We start from the raw sequence: 13,374 nt of genomic DNA, 5'->3' as shown, positions 1-13,374 counted from the left end.
TGATTGTCTTCTGGATAACTGTCAGATCAGCAGTCTTCCCCATGATTGTGTAGCCTAGTGAACCAAACTGAGACACCATTTTGAAGGCTCAGGAAACCTTTGCAGGTGTTTTGAGTTGATTAGCTGATTGGCATGTTACCATATTCTAATTTGTTGAGATAGTGAATTGGTGGGTTTTTGTTAAATGTGAGCCAAAATCATCACAATTAAAAGAACCAAAGACTTAAACTACTTCAGTCTGTGTGCATTGAATTTATTTAATACACGAGTTTCACAATTTGACTTGAATTACTGAAATAAATTAACTTTTCCACGACATTCTAATTCATTGAGATGCACCTGTATATATCAAACAAATTGTAATGTGATGGACAGTTTGAGCATGTCTGTTGCTTGTTTACTGGTTGTTTCTTTGAGTGGTGGCCTCCTTCCTTGGAAAGACTGAGCTCGGTTCACTGTCACTCCTGATTCCCCATTGGTCGCCACCATGGCGTCTGACCGCTGACCAGCCTGTATCCTAACTTCAAGCCTGCTGACGTCCGAATCCAAGGGTCGGAGAGCAGGTCTGGGGTGAGCAGGCTTCTGAGCTGTCGGAGAGGAGAGCGGGATGGATGGAGGAGAGATGGATGGAGGTGCCAGTTTTGTTCTTTGATGAGGAACCGGACTGGTGAGGCCAGTATCTCCCTCGGGTTCACCGTCATTGTGGGTGGCGCCGTTCTGCTCTCGCCCTGCAAAGCAAAGAGTCAGTGAATGCAGGCAGTTTAGATAAAACTCTTTTCAATGTCAGGCAAGTCAGAAGCTCAATTGCAACAGTTGAGCCCTGAACATTCCCCAGCAGCGAGATTGTATCAGGAGTGTCGTTAAAATTTTACATTTCCTGTAGTTCTGGCTTTAAAAAGAGAGGCCATGGTGGTTCTGATAAATAAATGAAGAGAACAGCTCGACAGATGCTCCATCCTCTTGTATTTCCACAATATGAGAAATACAAGCCAAGACTCAACTTGTCAAAATCAAATTATCCAAAGTGAGTCATTTCATTCCAACAGCATCAACTCAACCAGAGCATAATGAAAGCTTTAAACTGAAAAGAAAAAAAAAGAAAAAAATTATATAAAGAAGCCATGAATGGCTTAACTCAAACACGCTGATTGTTATCAGCTCATGCCATGCCACATGGTCAAAGTCTATATTTTGAAAAGCCTGCCGCTTTTAACCTAACTTTAATTATCCCTTTTTAAAGAAATGACATTTTCTGCTGTGTGGAATTAGCATTATTACCTTGAAATGGTCAAACGAACTGCTTTTATTATATATCCAGGATTACAAATTCTGTTCGCTGTTGGCATTTACACCAGACTCTAAAGTTTCTTTGACACAATGAGGAGGTTTTTTGTGGAGGGAAAAGTGTTTTTATAGACTTGAAAATTTGAATATAGGGCATAAAAAAATCTTGTTTTGAAATTATGAATAAAATTTTATACAATCTCCAGTTTAGTGTGTGAACAGGTGTCATATAAAGAACGAAAAGGGGAAAAAAAGGTTGCTATAGCCATGTGTGAACCAAGGACATGAGTGTGAAACAGAGCTCTGTGTATGTGTGTCTGTCTGTCTCTCTGTGTGTGTGTGTGTGTGTGTGTGTGTGTGTGTGAACAGCGTCAGTCAAAACAGCCAGCTGTGTGTGAGGTAGCCAAACTGGACATGTACACATCTGATGAACACACATTCACAAACACATTCGCATTTTGGCAGGAGTTCCCACACACCCAGTTGCTCCTAATACTCCATGACCGTATCTGTATTCTCAACAAAAACACACACATACACACAGGGCCAAATTTATGCACAATCAAAGATACACTGAAACTCAACAGGTGGCTTGACACTCACACATGCACAAACACACAGATCCCGCCACCAACTAATTCAACAAACAGGAAACAAGCAGTTATGATCTACTGAGATTAATTTGATTGAAAAGTACAACAGAAGGAGGAAAAAAATTTATTCCACTGTTCTGAACAAGCAAAGATCCAGCATGCTTTAATAAGCCAAATTTCATGACCATACAAATGAACCAGAGAGTCATATTAATGGATTAACGCACACAGTCGTTTTTGATCAAGATGGAGAAGAAAGGCTCAGATGTTAATAATGAAAATAGCTTATTAGTGGAAAAAGGTCCAAAAGCCAATTTGAAAACAGATTGAGAGAGACTCGTAAAAACATGCAGGCATTAGCTCTCAGACACACTGGTTAGTGCACACAGGACACACACGATAGCATACCAACACTCGTACGCACACATTAAAAAAATACAAGTACGCTCGCACTCGCACACACACACACACTTGCAGACTCATTGGCGCTGATGCACAGGCACACACAAATACACACACACTGCAGAAAGGCAGGTAGTCCTTTAGTTTTCATGCTCTAGTGAGTGTACTATTAGCTTGAGTATTGTTAAACACTACATAACATGGCTCACAATGAGGGGAGGACAACATGTCAGAGAACAAACATTTATCAAGGCAGACACACATACACACACACATGTTCTGGAGGTCCCATCCAGAACATATGAAACCTGATCAGCTGTTGTGTGTGTGTGCCTGCTATCCATGTCGATGTTTAGGTGTGTGTAATGTATACAAGCTCGCAGAACAAAAACAGGCTTTGCAGAAAAGTTAAAAGCAAGAATGAAAGCTGAAAAATATAAGAAAAATACTGAGAATCATTTTAAAAAACATCATATATAGAAATAGATCTGAAGCATGTCTTATCTGAGCTGTTTAGATCTTTGTCAAAAAGTTGTAAGCAATCTTTCAAAAAAAGAAAAGAAATTAAAACAATACATTTTTTAAAAAGTACACTGTTAAAAAAAAATCTTCATGCTCCAGATAAATTCTTAAAAACATAATTCACATTCATAACAATTCACTGATATGGCAAAAAAAATATGCATTATATGACAAACGAAATGATGATGATGATGATGATGATGGCTATCGTGCTGAAGGCTATTTACGCTCAAAAACTGGAGGCTGAAAGTTGGGGTAGAGACGGGGTGGGCGTTTTGAGATTGTGATTGGCTGCCGTCTCCGTGGCGTTACCCTTGGAGGCGGGATAGGAGGCGGTGTGGTTTCTTCAGGAGGACCCTTAAAGATCTGCAAACATCAGAAACGGCAGAAAAAATATTACCTCATCAATCTATTATCGCTATTAGTGTGACTGAATAGGTGACAAAATATTGTTGAAATTGTTCTTTTATAAATCACACAGCATTTTTGTTTTGATTTCAAAAATTTTAGAGTGCAAATATAGCAGTTTTCAAGCGAAACCTGTTTTCTGTATGAGCGTTTTGCTTGTATAGTAATAGATACAGAGATAAACTGTCCCCCTGATCGTTTGGAAAGGGGGAATGTCCGACCTTGCTGTAGTCCTCAATGAGGATCTCCATGACGATGTTCTGGAACTTAATATCCAGCATGGCTGCTACAGTCTCCTCCTCTGCTCTCATGAGAGTGGGGCCAAATATTACACCCATATTCGACACGGTCATCAGATTTTCACTGCTGTGGCTGCAAACACTATAAACACACAGAGGTAATGTAGTAAGGTTTTGGAAAAGATACAGGGATTGTCCCCTGTGATAAGTACTGTATAACTTTGGATAAAACTGAAAAATGTTTTTTGGAGTGTCTGTGGCTTATTATAATGCAGGGCTTATTATAATGAGCCTTCTAGCCCAGGACCAGGGCAAGAGCGTTTTCAGACATCTTTCTTCATTGGACCAGCATGGCATTGTCACTGGATTGTATATTCGTAAATCATATAAATGTGTTTATGCCTTGCAAACTTTAATGTTTGGTTTACTGTGATGAATTGAAAATAGTTGTACTGAATTCTGCTGATTTAAACTTGTTACCAAGGTATTCTGCTCAAGCTGAAATAGAAAGTATTTATACATTTCATAAATATATTTTCTGGCACATATAAAAATACTTGCCAAATTATATGATTATAAAAGAAATTAAAACTTTTATTCAGCAAGAATTCATAAATAAAATGATCAAAAGTTACAGTAAAGACAATGTTACAAAAGATTTCTATTTCAAATAAATGCTATTCTTTTGAATCTCACAAAGATATTAAGCAGCACAACACTGAAAATGAGAAAGGTCATTTGACCAAATTCTCATATTATAATGATTTCTAAAGGACCATGTGACACTGAAGGCTGAATAATGACTGCTGAAAATGCAGCTTTGCCATCACAAGAATAAATTACATTTTAAAATAAATTAACAAAAATTGCAATAATATTCCACAATATCAGTGTTTTTACTTTATTTTTGATCAAATAAGTGTAGCCTTAAAATTCTACCAACACTTTATTAATATAATCCTTACTTTCATTTCAATTGAGTATATCAGCTTCTTTAATATAAAGTTCAAGCTACTTATGTGAATATATTGTATGTGACACACACACACAATATGACACGTGGAGCAATAGAGAGATCAGGTGATTTATTGTCATGTTAATAAAAACACACTTTCACACACACAGCCTGTCACATTAATCAAAATACAAGTAGAACAGATTTAATTAAGAAGGTACACCCAAGCAAGCTGAGCAGCAGTTAGAAAAACCACAGAATGTGAGAGTGTGTGTGTGTGTGTGTGTGTGTGTGAGAGAGTTTGAGCATTAGCACGTCTGTGTTCATGCATGCTTGCATGTGCGTATGTGTTACCTGACCAGGTGTTTGATTAGCAGTTCCAGCATCTCTCTGTTCCGCTCTGAGAGTTTGTAAACAAGTGAGTGAACCGCCCCTAACCGATAGTCCAGATTCTCTGACTCTAAGGGAAAAAATGTAGGAAGTCACAAACAAACATTATAGATGTACATGATTCACACATTGTTCTAATATAACTATTGTGTCATAGTCAGTGTTGAGTCGCACCCACGGAAAGTGTGGTTCATGATGCATTTCATTGCCATGACTCACATTACATGGTATCAAAGGAAAAGACTTTAAAGAGTCAGAATGAAGCAGACAGTACATGTCAGAGCACTGCTCTGTCAACGCTAAAACAAATAGAGCTGTTAAAGCTAATAGGGCTGTTTGATTGTGTTAGCAAGCTAGTGGTTTCTAGAAGTGTTTGTTTATTTTCTTCCTGCAGACACCTCATGGCAGTTTGCCAAACATCTTTCAACTTGTCCAAAGATAACTTGTAAAATCCTAAAAGGATAATTACAGACACATTTGCTGTGAAATGTGGGATATAAACAGCTTTATCTAAAGATACAGTCTGTGCTGAACCATGACAAAGCTTACGTTATAGAGAGTGGAGAAAATACGTGTTATTGTGAACTCACATTGTTTGTAGGTGATGCTGTAGCAGCTTTAAAAGAGCCAGACAAACCCTCTTGATGTCTTTACAATGTATAAAAAAAAGAAGAAATTCTACAACACGAAGGACTGGGAGGTCACTTGGGCCAAGCGAGTAAAGCGCATTAAAGCTAGCCGGTAATCCCTCGGCAGGTTGAGGTCCCTTTCCTCTGCTCCGCTGAGTTTGTTTAGTTGTGTGTAATCTGAGCGCAGGTAAGCATACATGCTATAATAATTAAAGCTGCTTTAATGGCCTCTAATCTTATTATGGAGAGTATTACAATTCAGCACTTTCAACACAATTCACTGAAAACGCTCAAAGCTGGATGCACACTCACTCATGCAGACACAGACAGAGGATGGTTTGGTCTCTAATTTCTGATTGGATGAGCTGCGTTCTGAAGTGTTTTAATATGGTACATTGCTGGCAACAGGACACAGCCTACAATAATGCTAAATGAACTGTATTACTTCCAAGAATAGTTTATTCTGAATGTTATTAATAATTAAATGTATCTATTTATTTAACGCTGATTATACAGGCAGTGGACGTCAGTTTGGGTGACGACATGATGTGTCAAGCATTGCAAAAGATTAATCTAACACCACAAGACCACCAAAAGAGGTCATTTTTCTTTTACTGAGTCTTTTATTATACGTCCATGTAAATGTCAGTCTTGTAAATGCCTTTTTCCAGTTGCATGCTTGACTACAGCAGCGTGAGCACAGGCACTCAACGGGCACTCACTGTGAGAGGGGTTTTCTGTAAGACTACAGAGAACTTAAGTCTGAGTGCAAAAATAAGGTGCAATTTACCCTGGCTATATTTATTTAGCTGAATAAAAGAGAAACAGTAGGGTACTCGTTAATACTGCAATATCTTGCTTCGGTTCACAATTCAGAATACTATTTAATTGTGCATGTAATACACAGCTAAATAACTATAAAGTAATATAAGGAAGTTTACAAAGTTTTCCAGACTGTTTTGTAACAGAGTGCCTATAGGATGGCACAATGCATACACACGGTACAAATGAAAATATGTGTGTGTGTGTGTGTGTGTGTGTGTGTGTGCGCATTGTATATAGTTGTAACATATTCAAATACAAAACAGTAATTACCTTTATCAATAATGGATGGGGAACTGTCTTTTTTTATTCCTTCGTTTTATTACATGAAGCTGGTAATTTTGTTACCTGGGGTATCGATTTAACATTAACTATGGACTGGGATTATACAAAAGTTGACATTTTGGTATCAATTCAATCCTAGTTCCTTTAATATCATATTATATTGTATATAATTTAGCATTATCAGTAATATTATTAAAATTGCTTTACTGAAACTAATGGCTAACTTAACTTAACTAACTTAAAAAAAAAACACTACCTTTCAAAAGTTTGAGGTCTGTATATTTTTTAAATGTTTTTGAAATAAGTGTCTTACGTTCACCTGCATTTATTTGATCAAAAATTCAGTGAAAACTGTAATACTGTTAAGTATTATTACAATTTAAAATTACAGTGTTCTATTTGAATACATTCTAAAATGTAATTTATTCCTGTGATGGCAAAGCTGAATTTTCAGCAGCCATTACTCCAGTCTTCAGTGTCACATGATCCTTCAGAAATTCTAATATGCTGATTTGATGCTCAAGAAACATTTCTTATTATTATCAAAGTTGAAAACAGTTGTGCTACATTTAAGTTTAAACCACGATTTTATTCCAAGATGCATTGAAGAATAGTAAGTTCAAAAGAACAGCAATTATTTAAAATAGAAATCTTTTGTAACATTATAAATGTCATTACAGTCAGTTTTAATAAGTTTAATGGATCCTTGCTGAATAAAGGTATTACAGTAACAGACCCTAAACTTTTGAATGGTAGTGTACTATTCAAATACATAAAATCTGCAGTCTTTTTTTTTTTTTTTAGGGTTAACAAAGCATAAATAAAAAGCACTCCCTGGAACCTGTTTAGTTACTCACTCTGGTACTTCATCATCATCATTATTATTATTATTATTATTACTATTATTGTTATTGTTATTACTTTTTATCATATAGTACCGATTAGTATTGAAAGAGCAAACTTGGTGCACTTGGACTTGTTTTTTTCCCCCTCTTTTAGAGCTACGTACACTTGAGTTTAACTAAACTGACCCACATAACAGATGGACAATACATACATACACATAAAAGTGTGTGACTGTGTGTGTTCGCTGTCATACTTGCTGCTAAGATCAGTTCTCCATGCAGGCTGTAGGTCATCAGCGGTTCACTCAGACTCCTGGAAAAGCATGCAAATGTACAATACATACTTTTAAAAAAAGTCCTTTTTGAACATCATAAAATCATGTGTGCTTAACTCACCGCAGATAGAATTTCAAAGCACTAGTGATGGTCTTTATGTCCATGTCAGTGGAATTGAAATCTACATCCGCTGGACACTTTGGATCTACAGAGAGAGGAGGACAGATGAAGACAAAGAGAGAAACAGAGAGAGAGAGAGAGAGAGAGAGATAAATGGCCTTCCTCAGGCAGTTGTTACTGTTGTTGAGTATGTGTCAGGGATTTTGTAACAGCTCAAGGACGCTCTCATGGATGTATAACTCTGCTTTGGTTTCCTCAGCGTAAAAAAAACTCAGGAAGTTCACAAAGCTCACTGCGGATATTAAACACGCCACAATAAGCTGGACTCAGAATTATGAGTCAATAAATTTATCGTCCACATAAAACATGATAAGCTTCTTAACAAGAAATAAAAAATGTTTGTATATATTTGGTTGTAAATGTTTGTGTATAAATCTGGTTTACTAGTCTTAGAAGCACAATGAGTGTATGTGTGTGAGACCATGTTCGTATGTCTTCCTCTCGTACACACACACACACACACACACACACACATACACACAAACAGAGCAGATGTTCTTTTGACCATTTCCTCACCAAAGAAGGCATTCAGAAGTTTCTGTACTTGAATGTTGCTGCCCACAGTCCTGTAGACTCCTTCCTGAGTTAGCCCTACCAGAAAAAAGGAGGAAAGAAAAAAAGAAAGCATGATTTACAGACTGAGAAAATCAGAGAACCTGGCTTGAAGGAGAACAAAGGGGGAGTGTCTCGCAGTGGAAAAGTACAGTTCAACCGTAAAACGAGCGGTGAAACGGTCCCACTTTCGGTTTGCGCTCATCATTAGCCGTGCAATAACCCCAGACAATACTTTGCCAGAGTTTAATGATTGTTAACATACACCATGTTGTGCCTGACGACAGGGCTGGACTTAAACATCTGGGAAGTCTGAGTAACAGCACGCTTGGAAACTGGCGAACACAAATATCAGCACTTCAAAAAGAGCCGCTGGTGCTCGGTGGTCCCGCAGTCAATGCTACAGTGTAATCATGCTTATTAATGGCCTTGAACTGCCTCTTCATGATTTTATTGTCGTACCATAACAGCCTCTAGCATGGAAACACTACAGCCTGGTTTCAAATGAATTGCTATGTTGGAGAAAAAGTGAGGGAGAGCGTGTGCATGTCTGCTATCAATTTATTTCTGCGCACATTTTTTTTTTCTTTTAATTTGCATGATTTATTATTTATAAGAATATATATGATTCAGTGTGTGTGTGTGTTTCTGGTTCTTTGGCTACATCAGCAGCAGTTCTGCAGCATAAACATATTCTGTAAAAGAGTACTTTCTATTTACAGTTGGCTCAAATTGCTGGATACGCAGATGTAAACACAAATGGTGTGCTGCTTCCCTCTGCTGGCTGCATTTAAGACAGGAATCCAATAAATAATAGTGGCATTGTGTTGTCTTTCCATCTCTGATTAATTAAAGCATATGGTGGCCATGAAGTGTAAAAACAGCAGTGAGAGTCAGTCATTAAAGAAACAGGTGACAAACGTATTACATGAATATGAGATCATTTCAGAAACTAAATTAAGTGACCGATATTCTTTCCTAGTATAATATGGTACCTTTTGTTTCCACAAAATTGATGCATTTTCTGACGAACTTGAAGCCGAGGTCATTTAGTTCCACTGAGAGAAAAAAAAGGAAATTCATATTACATATAATAAACACAGTTCATCATCCCTGTATGCATTTCTCAGTAGGTTACTGCACACTATTTATGGTGTAATGATACATTGTATTGCACAGGCTTGCAAGTATCAGAATCTATTAAGCAGCATTTTCTCCATCTATTTTTAGAGTCTCTTGTGTTCTGCAACTTTTCTCTTAAAGGGTTAAATTACGTTTGAAATATGGATATTTTTTCTTACAAAATGCATGGAATTGCTACATGAGGCCTTTATTCACCCCTGTATGCGCTTTATTTGATGTCTTTTGGACTGTTGAACAGAAACACCCGCCGACTGCAATAACACTTGGAATAGCCAGGACAATTTTAATATAACTCCGATTGGATTCATCTGAAAGAAGAAAGTCATATACACCTAGGATGCCTCAAGGGTAGGGCTGTGCAAATAATCGAATGCAATTATCATGCACATCTTGTCAGTAAAGCCGGTTACAAGAGCTATGCAATATCGCGTTCATTATCGGCGATGAATCGTAGCTTGTCAGTGAACTAAAGCTCTGTGTAGTACATGCTGCTCCATCTCAGATTTACTACTAATCACAGAACCGGCTTTACTGACGAGATGCTCGTGATAATCGCATTTGATTATTTGCACAGCCCTACTCGAGGGTGAGTAAATCACAGGCTAATTTTCATTTCTGGGTGAACTAACCCTTTAATAGCTAACAGACATCACTGAGATGTCACACCTGCACAACCATTTAAAAGTCTGGTGTTGGCAAGATTTTAACCAAGGCTGCACTTGTTTGATCAAAACATTTTCAAAATATTTTAAAAATTTAATTTATTCCTTTGATGGCAAAACTGAATTTTCAGCAGTCATTACTCCAGTCTTCAGTGCCACATGATCTTTCAGAAATCATTCTAATATGCTGATTTGGTGCTCAAGAAACATTTCTTATTATTATCCATGTTTCACAATATTTTTGTGAAAATTGATAAATTGATAACATTATAAATGCCTTTTACTGAAACTTTTGATCAATGTAATGCATACTTGCTAAATAAAAGTATTAATTTCTTTAAAAGATCCTTTAAACCATAGTGTATCTATAGAATGTGACATTCCTAGATGCTGTAAAAGGCAAAACAGAATTGCCTGAGGAGCAGTTCACCCTTTTTAGAAATGCTGCAATTGGAAATGCTATTTTCCTGTGAAACATTTAGCACATTGGAGTTTGCTGACATGTGAGGGGTGGATTTTTGGAGATTGTGTGAAGTGAAGAACTGAAGCAGTCTAACTTATTACATACATACGCTAGTGCCGTGATGAAATGAAGTTATACTTACTCTCTGCCTGCTTTTGAATCGGAGAATGATAAATCTAGAACAGAAACCACAAAGGATCAGAAACATGATCATACACAGAGACTGACTCTTAATGGAGAGAGGAGTGATAATGATAAACCCACTGGTTCTTTGCCATCCATGGCCTCCATCCACTGCTTCCTGTTGACCTCAGATATAGCCTGAAGAAGGACAGGGCTGCACCTACAGAACACAACACAAAAAACATACACACACTGCAATGTATTTAATAAAGACCAGGGGCGGACCATCTGGACGTTCTGGAGAAGTCCAGAATGGCCATCGGCCTGGCTGGTTCATCATCAAAGAAAAAGTGTCAGATTAAGTGATGTTGACGGCTGACAAAAGGGGGCGCTAATGCAATAAATTTTTGCTTATAATAAACCGAAACTGACGCGGAGTGGGTTCGTGATGGCAAGCAAAGACATGAAGATAAAGGTGGTTGGGAGAAGCTAAAAGGAAAAAAAGCAAAGTTACGTCAGGTTATTTTTGCCCGTCTCCCTCACTATACACAGCATGTAGCCTATAGCACTATAGTAAAATCCCAGGTCCAAGCGTCCACTGCTATTTATCACTCCGCATTGTCTGGCATGAATATTCCATTCATTCATAAAGAGACAGCAGCGATTCTACAACGGGTTATACTTGTGAGATATTGAGTTAGAAAATAGAGTAAATGAAGTAGCCTATAAGGTGATTGCTCCGATTAACACACACACACACACACACACACACATGAATACTCAAATTGAATGTAGTTTCAGGTTTCTAGATTTTATGTTTATTATTACGTCATATACGTTTTTGCTTCCTGCTCTTTTTATGTAGATTTCAATTATTTAAGTTCATATAATAATACATTTATTTCAATCCCTTGCTGAAGAGCAAAAAACAAAAAACAGAAACCATCGATAGAATTTGTAATGGTTTTACTGGTTATAATGGAAATTGTATTGGTTTTAATGGAAATTGTAATGGACCCTATTAGTCTCTACTGGTAATTGGTAGCCTATTATTGTTGTTAAATATTATTATTGTTAAAACCACTAAATCCTAATGGAACATGTCCCAGAACACCATACAGGAAACCATTATTTAATGGTTTTAATGATTAAAAGTTGATGGTTTGTAATGTTTGTAATGGCATTTGTAGTGGAAACCATTAGAATTTCTGTGATGGTTTCTATTGTTTTTTTCAGCAGGGTCACCATGGGTTTTGTGATGTTATTTGCCATAAATGCAATACATTGATTGCTGTAATACTGTGAGATAGTAGCAGCTGTTTGTAGTTGTGGTGGGCCTATTTGGGAGAAAATCCAGGGCCGTTTTTTACTCCCAGTCCATCCCTGATAAAGACTCTTGTTGTTTGTGTGAAATTTCTCCAGTAACAAACAAATGCCAACATATTGGACAACAACTTCACTGGTCAGCAAGAAAATGTGAAAAAAGTGCTTTGACAAATATATGAACTTTCCAGTTTGCTGACTCTCCTCTGGTCCTACTAAAACTTTCAATATAGATGCACTTTGTAAACTGAACAAATTGATTTGAGAACGAGTGAATATGACAGGAGTCTCACCTTTCATTTGTTTCAATGTCAAAGCAGAAGCGTTTATCGGTGGAGTCTGTTTTACGGCGTACACAGGACTTCAGTGTGAGCTGAGATGTGGTCTAAGAGAAACAAAGAGACAAATGTAAGAGAAAAGGGATGACACTTCACAAAGTAATGATCATATCTGTAAAAGTCCTGCACCTGTTTGGTTCCTGTCTTTTGTTCCATTGGCACCATGATGAATAACTTGCTGTCTTTGAAGTATTTGCAGTAATACTTCACCCAGGTTACACCAAGAGCCCCTAGAGAAAGAAAGATTAATATCATACTATCATTTTAATTATATACAGGGTATGATCCAATACACAGTTTTGTATGGTCAGCTGGTCAATACTGCAAAAAATAAATCCTGACAGGGTGACTGGCCCAGACGCCCAGTCTTGCATGACCCTTTTTCTGAGGTTTATTCTGCTATAAAGGCCAGCTAACTGTACATTATCCCATTTATTACAGTTACTTGACAAATAAATGGTCTTACAATATTGATTTGAATTTATTTTATAATGTGAGAAGATGGAGATCACAGAGTTCTACCACAGAGATACTGTCTGCCCCTTGTCTTCCAGGCCAGCCCGTACCACCCCTTCTGCCCCTTGGCTATCTGATGTTCTCCATGAACATCGTTCTAAGCTCAGGGCTGCTGAAAGGGTGTGGCGCAAATCAAATATCCTACTGACCTTAATGTGTATCAGTCACTCCTCTCTTCCTTCTCTACTAATGTCTCCACTGCCAAAAGGACATACTATCATAACAAAATTAACAATTCGTCTAACTCTCGCATGCTCTTTAAAGGGGTCATATAATGCCATTTTTGTACAAGCTAATATGATTCTTTAGGGTCTAAATTGAAAGTTTGTAATATACTTTAATTAAAAATTCTCATTAGTATTGTAAGAAAACACTCATTTTACCCGCTCAAAAACAGCTCTGTTTTCAGCACACCGTTTTAGTG

General features: G+C 37.3%; 1 protein-coding gene across 2 annotated transcripts in view; it reads right to left on the bottom strand.

The window, feature by feature from the left end:
• The window catches only part of ophn1 (oligophrenin 1), a 38,170-nt gene that overhangs the window by 10,134 nt on the left and 14,662 nt on the right, over window positions 1–13,374 (bottom strand). For both annotated transcript variants that reach the window (XM_058774908.1, XM_058774909.1), the window contains exons 9-20: window positions 12,564–12,664; window positions 12,390–12,481; window positions 10,915–10,993; window positions 10,793–10,826; window positions 9,378–9,440; window positions 8,347–8,421; window positions 7,771–7,855; window positions 7,629–7,687; window positions 4,758–4,863; window positions 3,431–3,590; window positions 3,029–3,167; window positions 402–728 (exon numbers count right to left, since the gene is read on the bottom strand). In XM_058774908.1, the coding sequence (XP_058630891.1) occupies window positions 402–728; window positions 3,029–3,167; window positions 3,431–3,590; window positions 4,758–4,863; window positions 7,629–7,687; window positions 7,771–7,855; window positions 8,347–8,421; window positions 9,378–9,440; window positions 10,793–10,826; window positions 10,915–10,993; window positions 12,390–12,481; window positions 12,564–12,664 (1,320 nt within the window). The remainder of the gene's footprint in view (window positions 1–401; window positions 729–3,028; window positions 3,168–3,430; window positions 3,591–4,757; window positions 4,864–7,628; window positions 7,688–7,770; window positions 7,856–8,346; window positions 8,422–9,377; window positions 9,441–10,792; window positions 10,827–10,914; window positions 10,994–12,389; window positions 12,482–12,563; window positions 12,665–13,374) is intronic.

Source organism: Onychostoma macrolepis, chromosome 05 (assembly GCF_012432095.1).
Source record: "Onychostoma macrolepis isolate SWU-2019 chromosome 05, ASM1243209v1, whole genome shotgun sequence".
In the NCBI taxonomy this organism is placed as follows: domain Eukaryota; kingdom Metazoa; phylum Chordata; class Actinopteri; order Cypriniformes; family Cyprinidae; genus Onychostoma; species Onychostoma macrolepis.
Note: the sequence above shows the minus strand (reverse complement) of the source record. Positions and strands in the feature narration are given on the sequence as shown.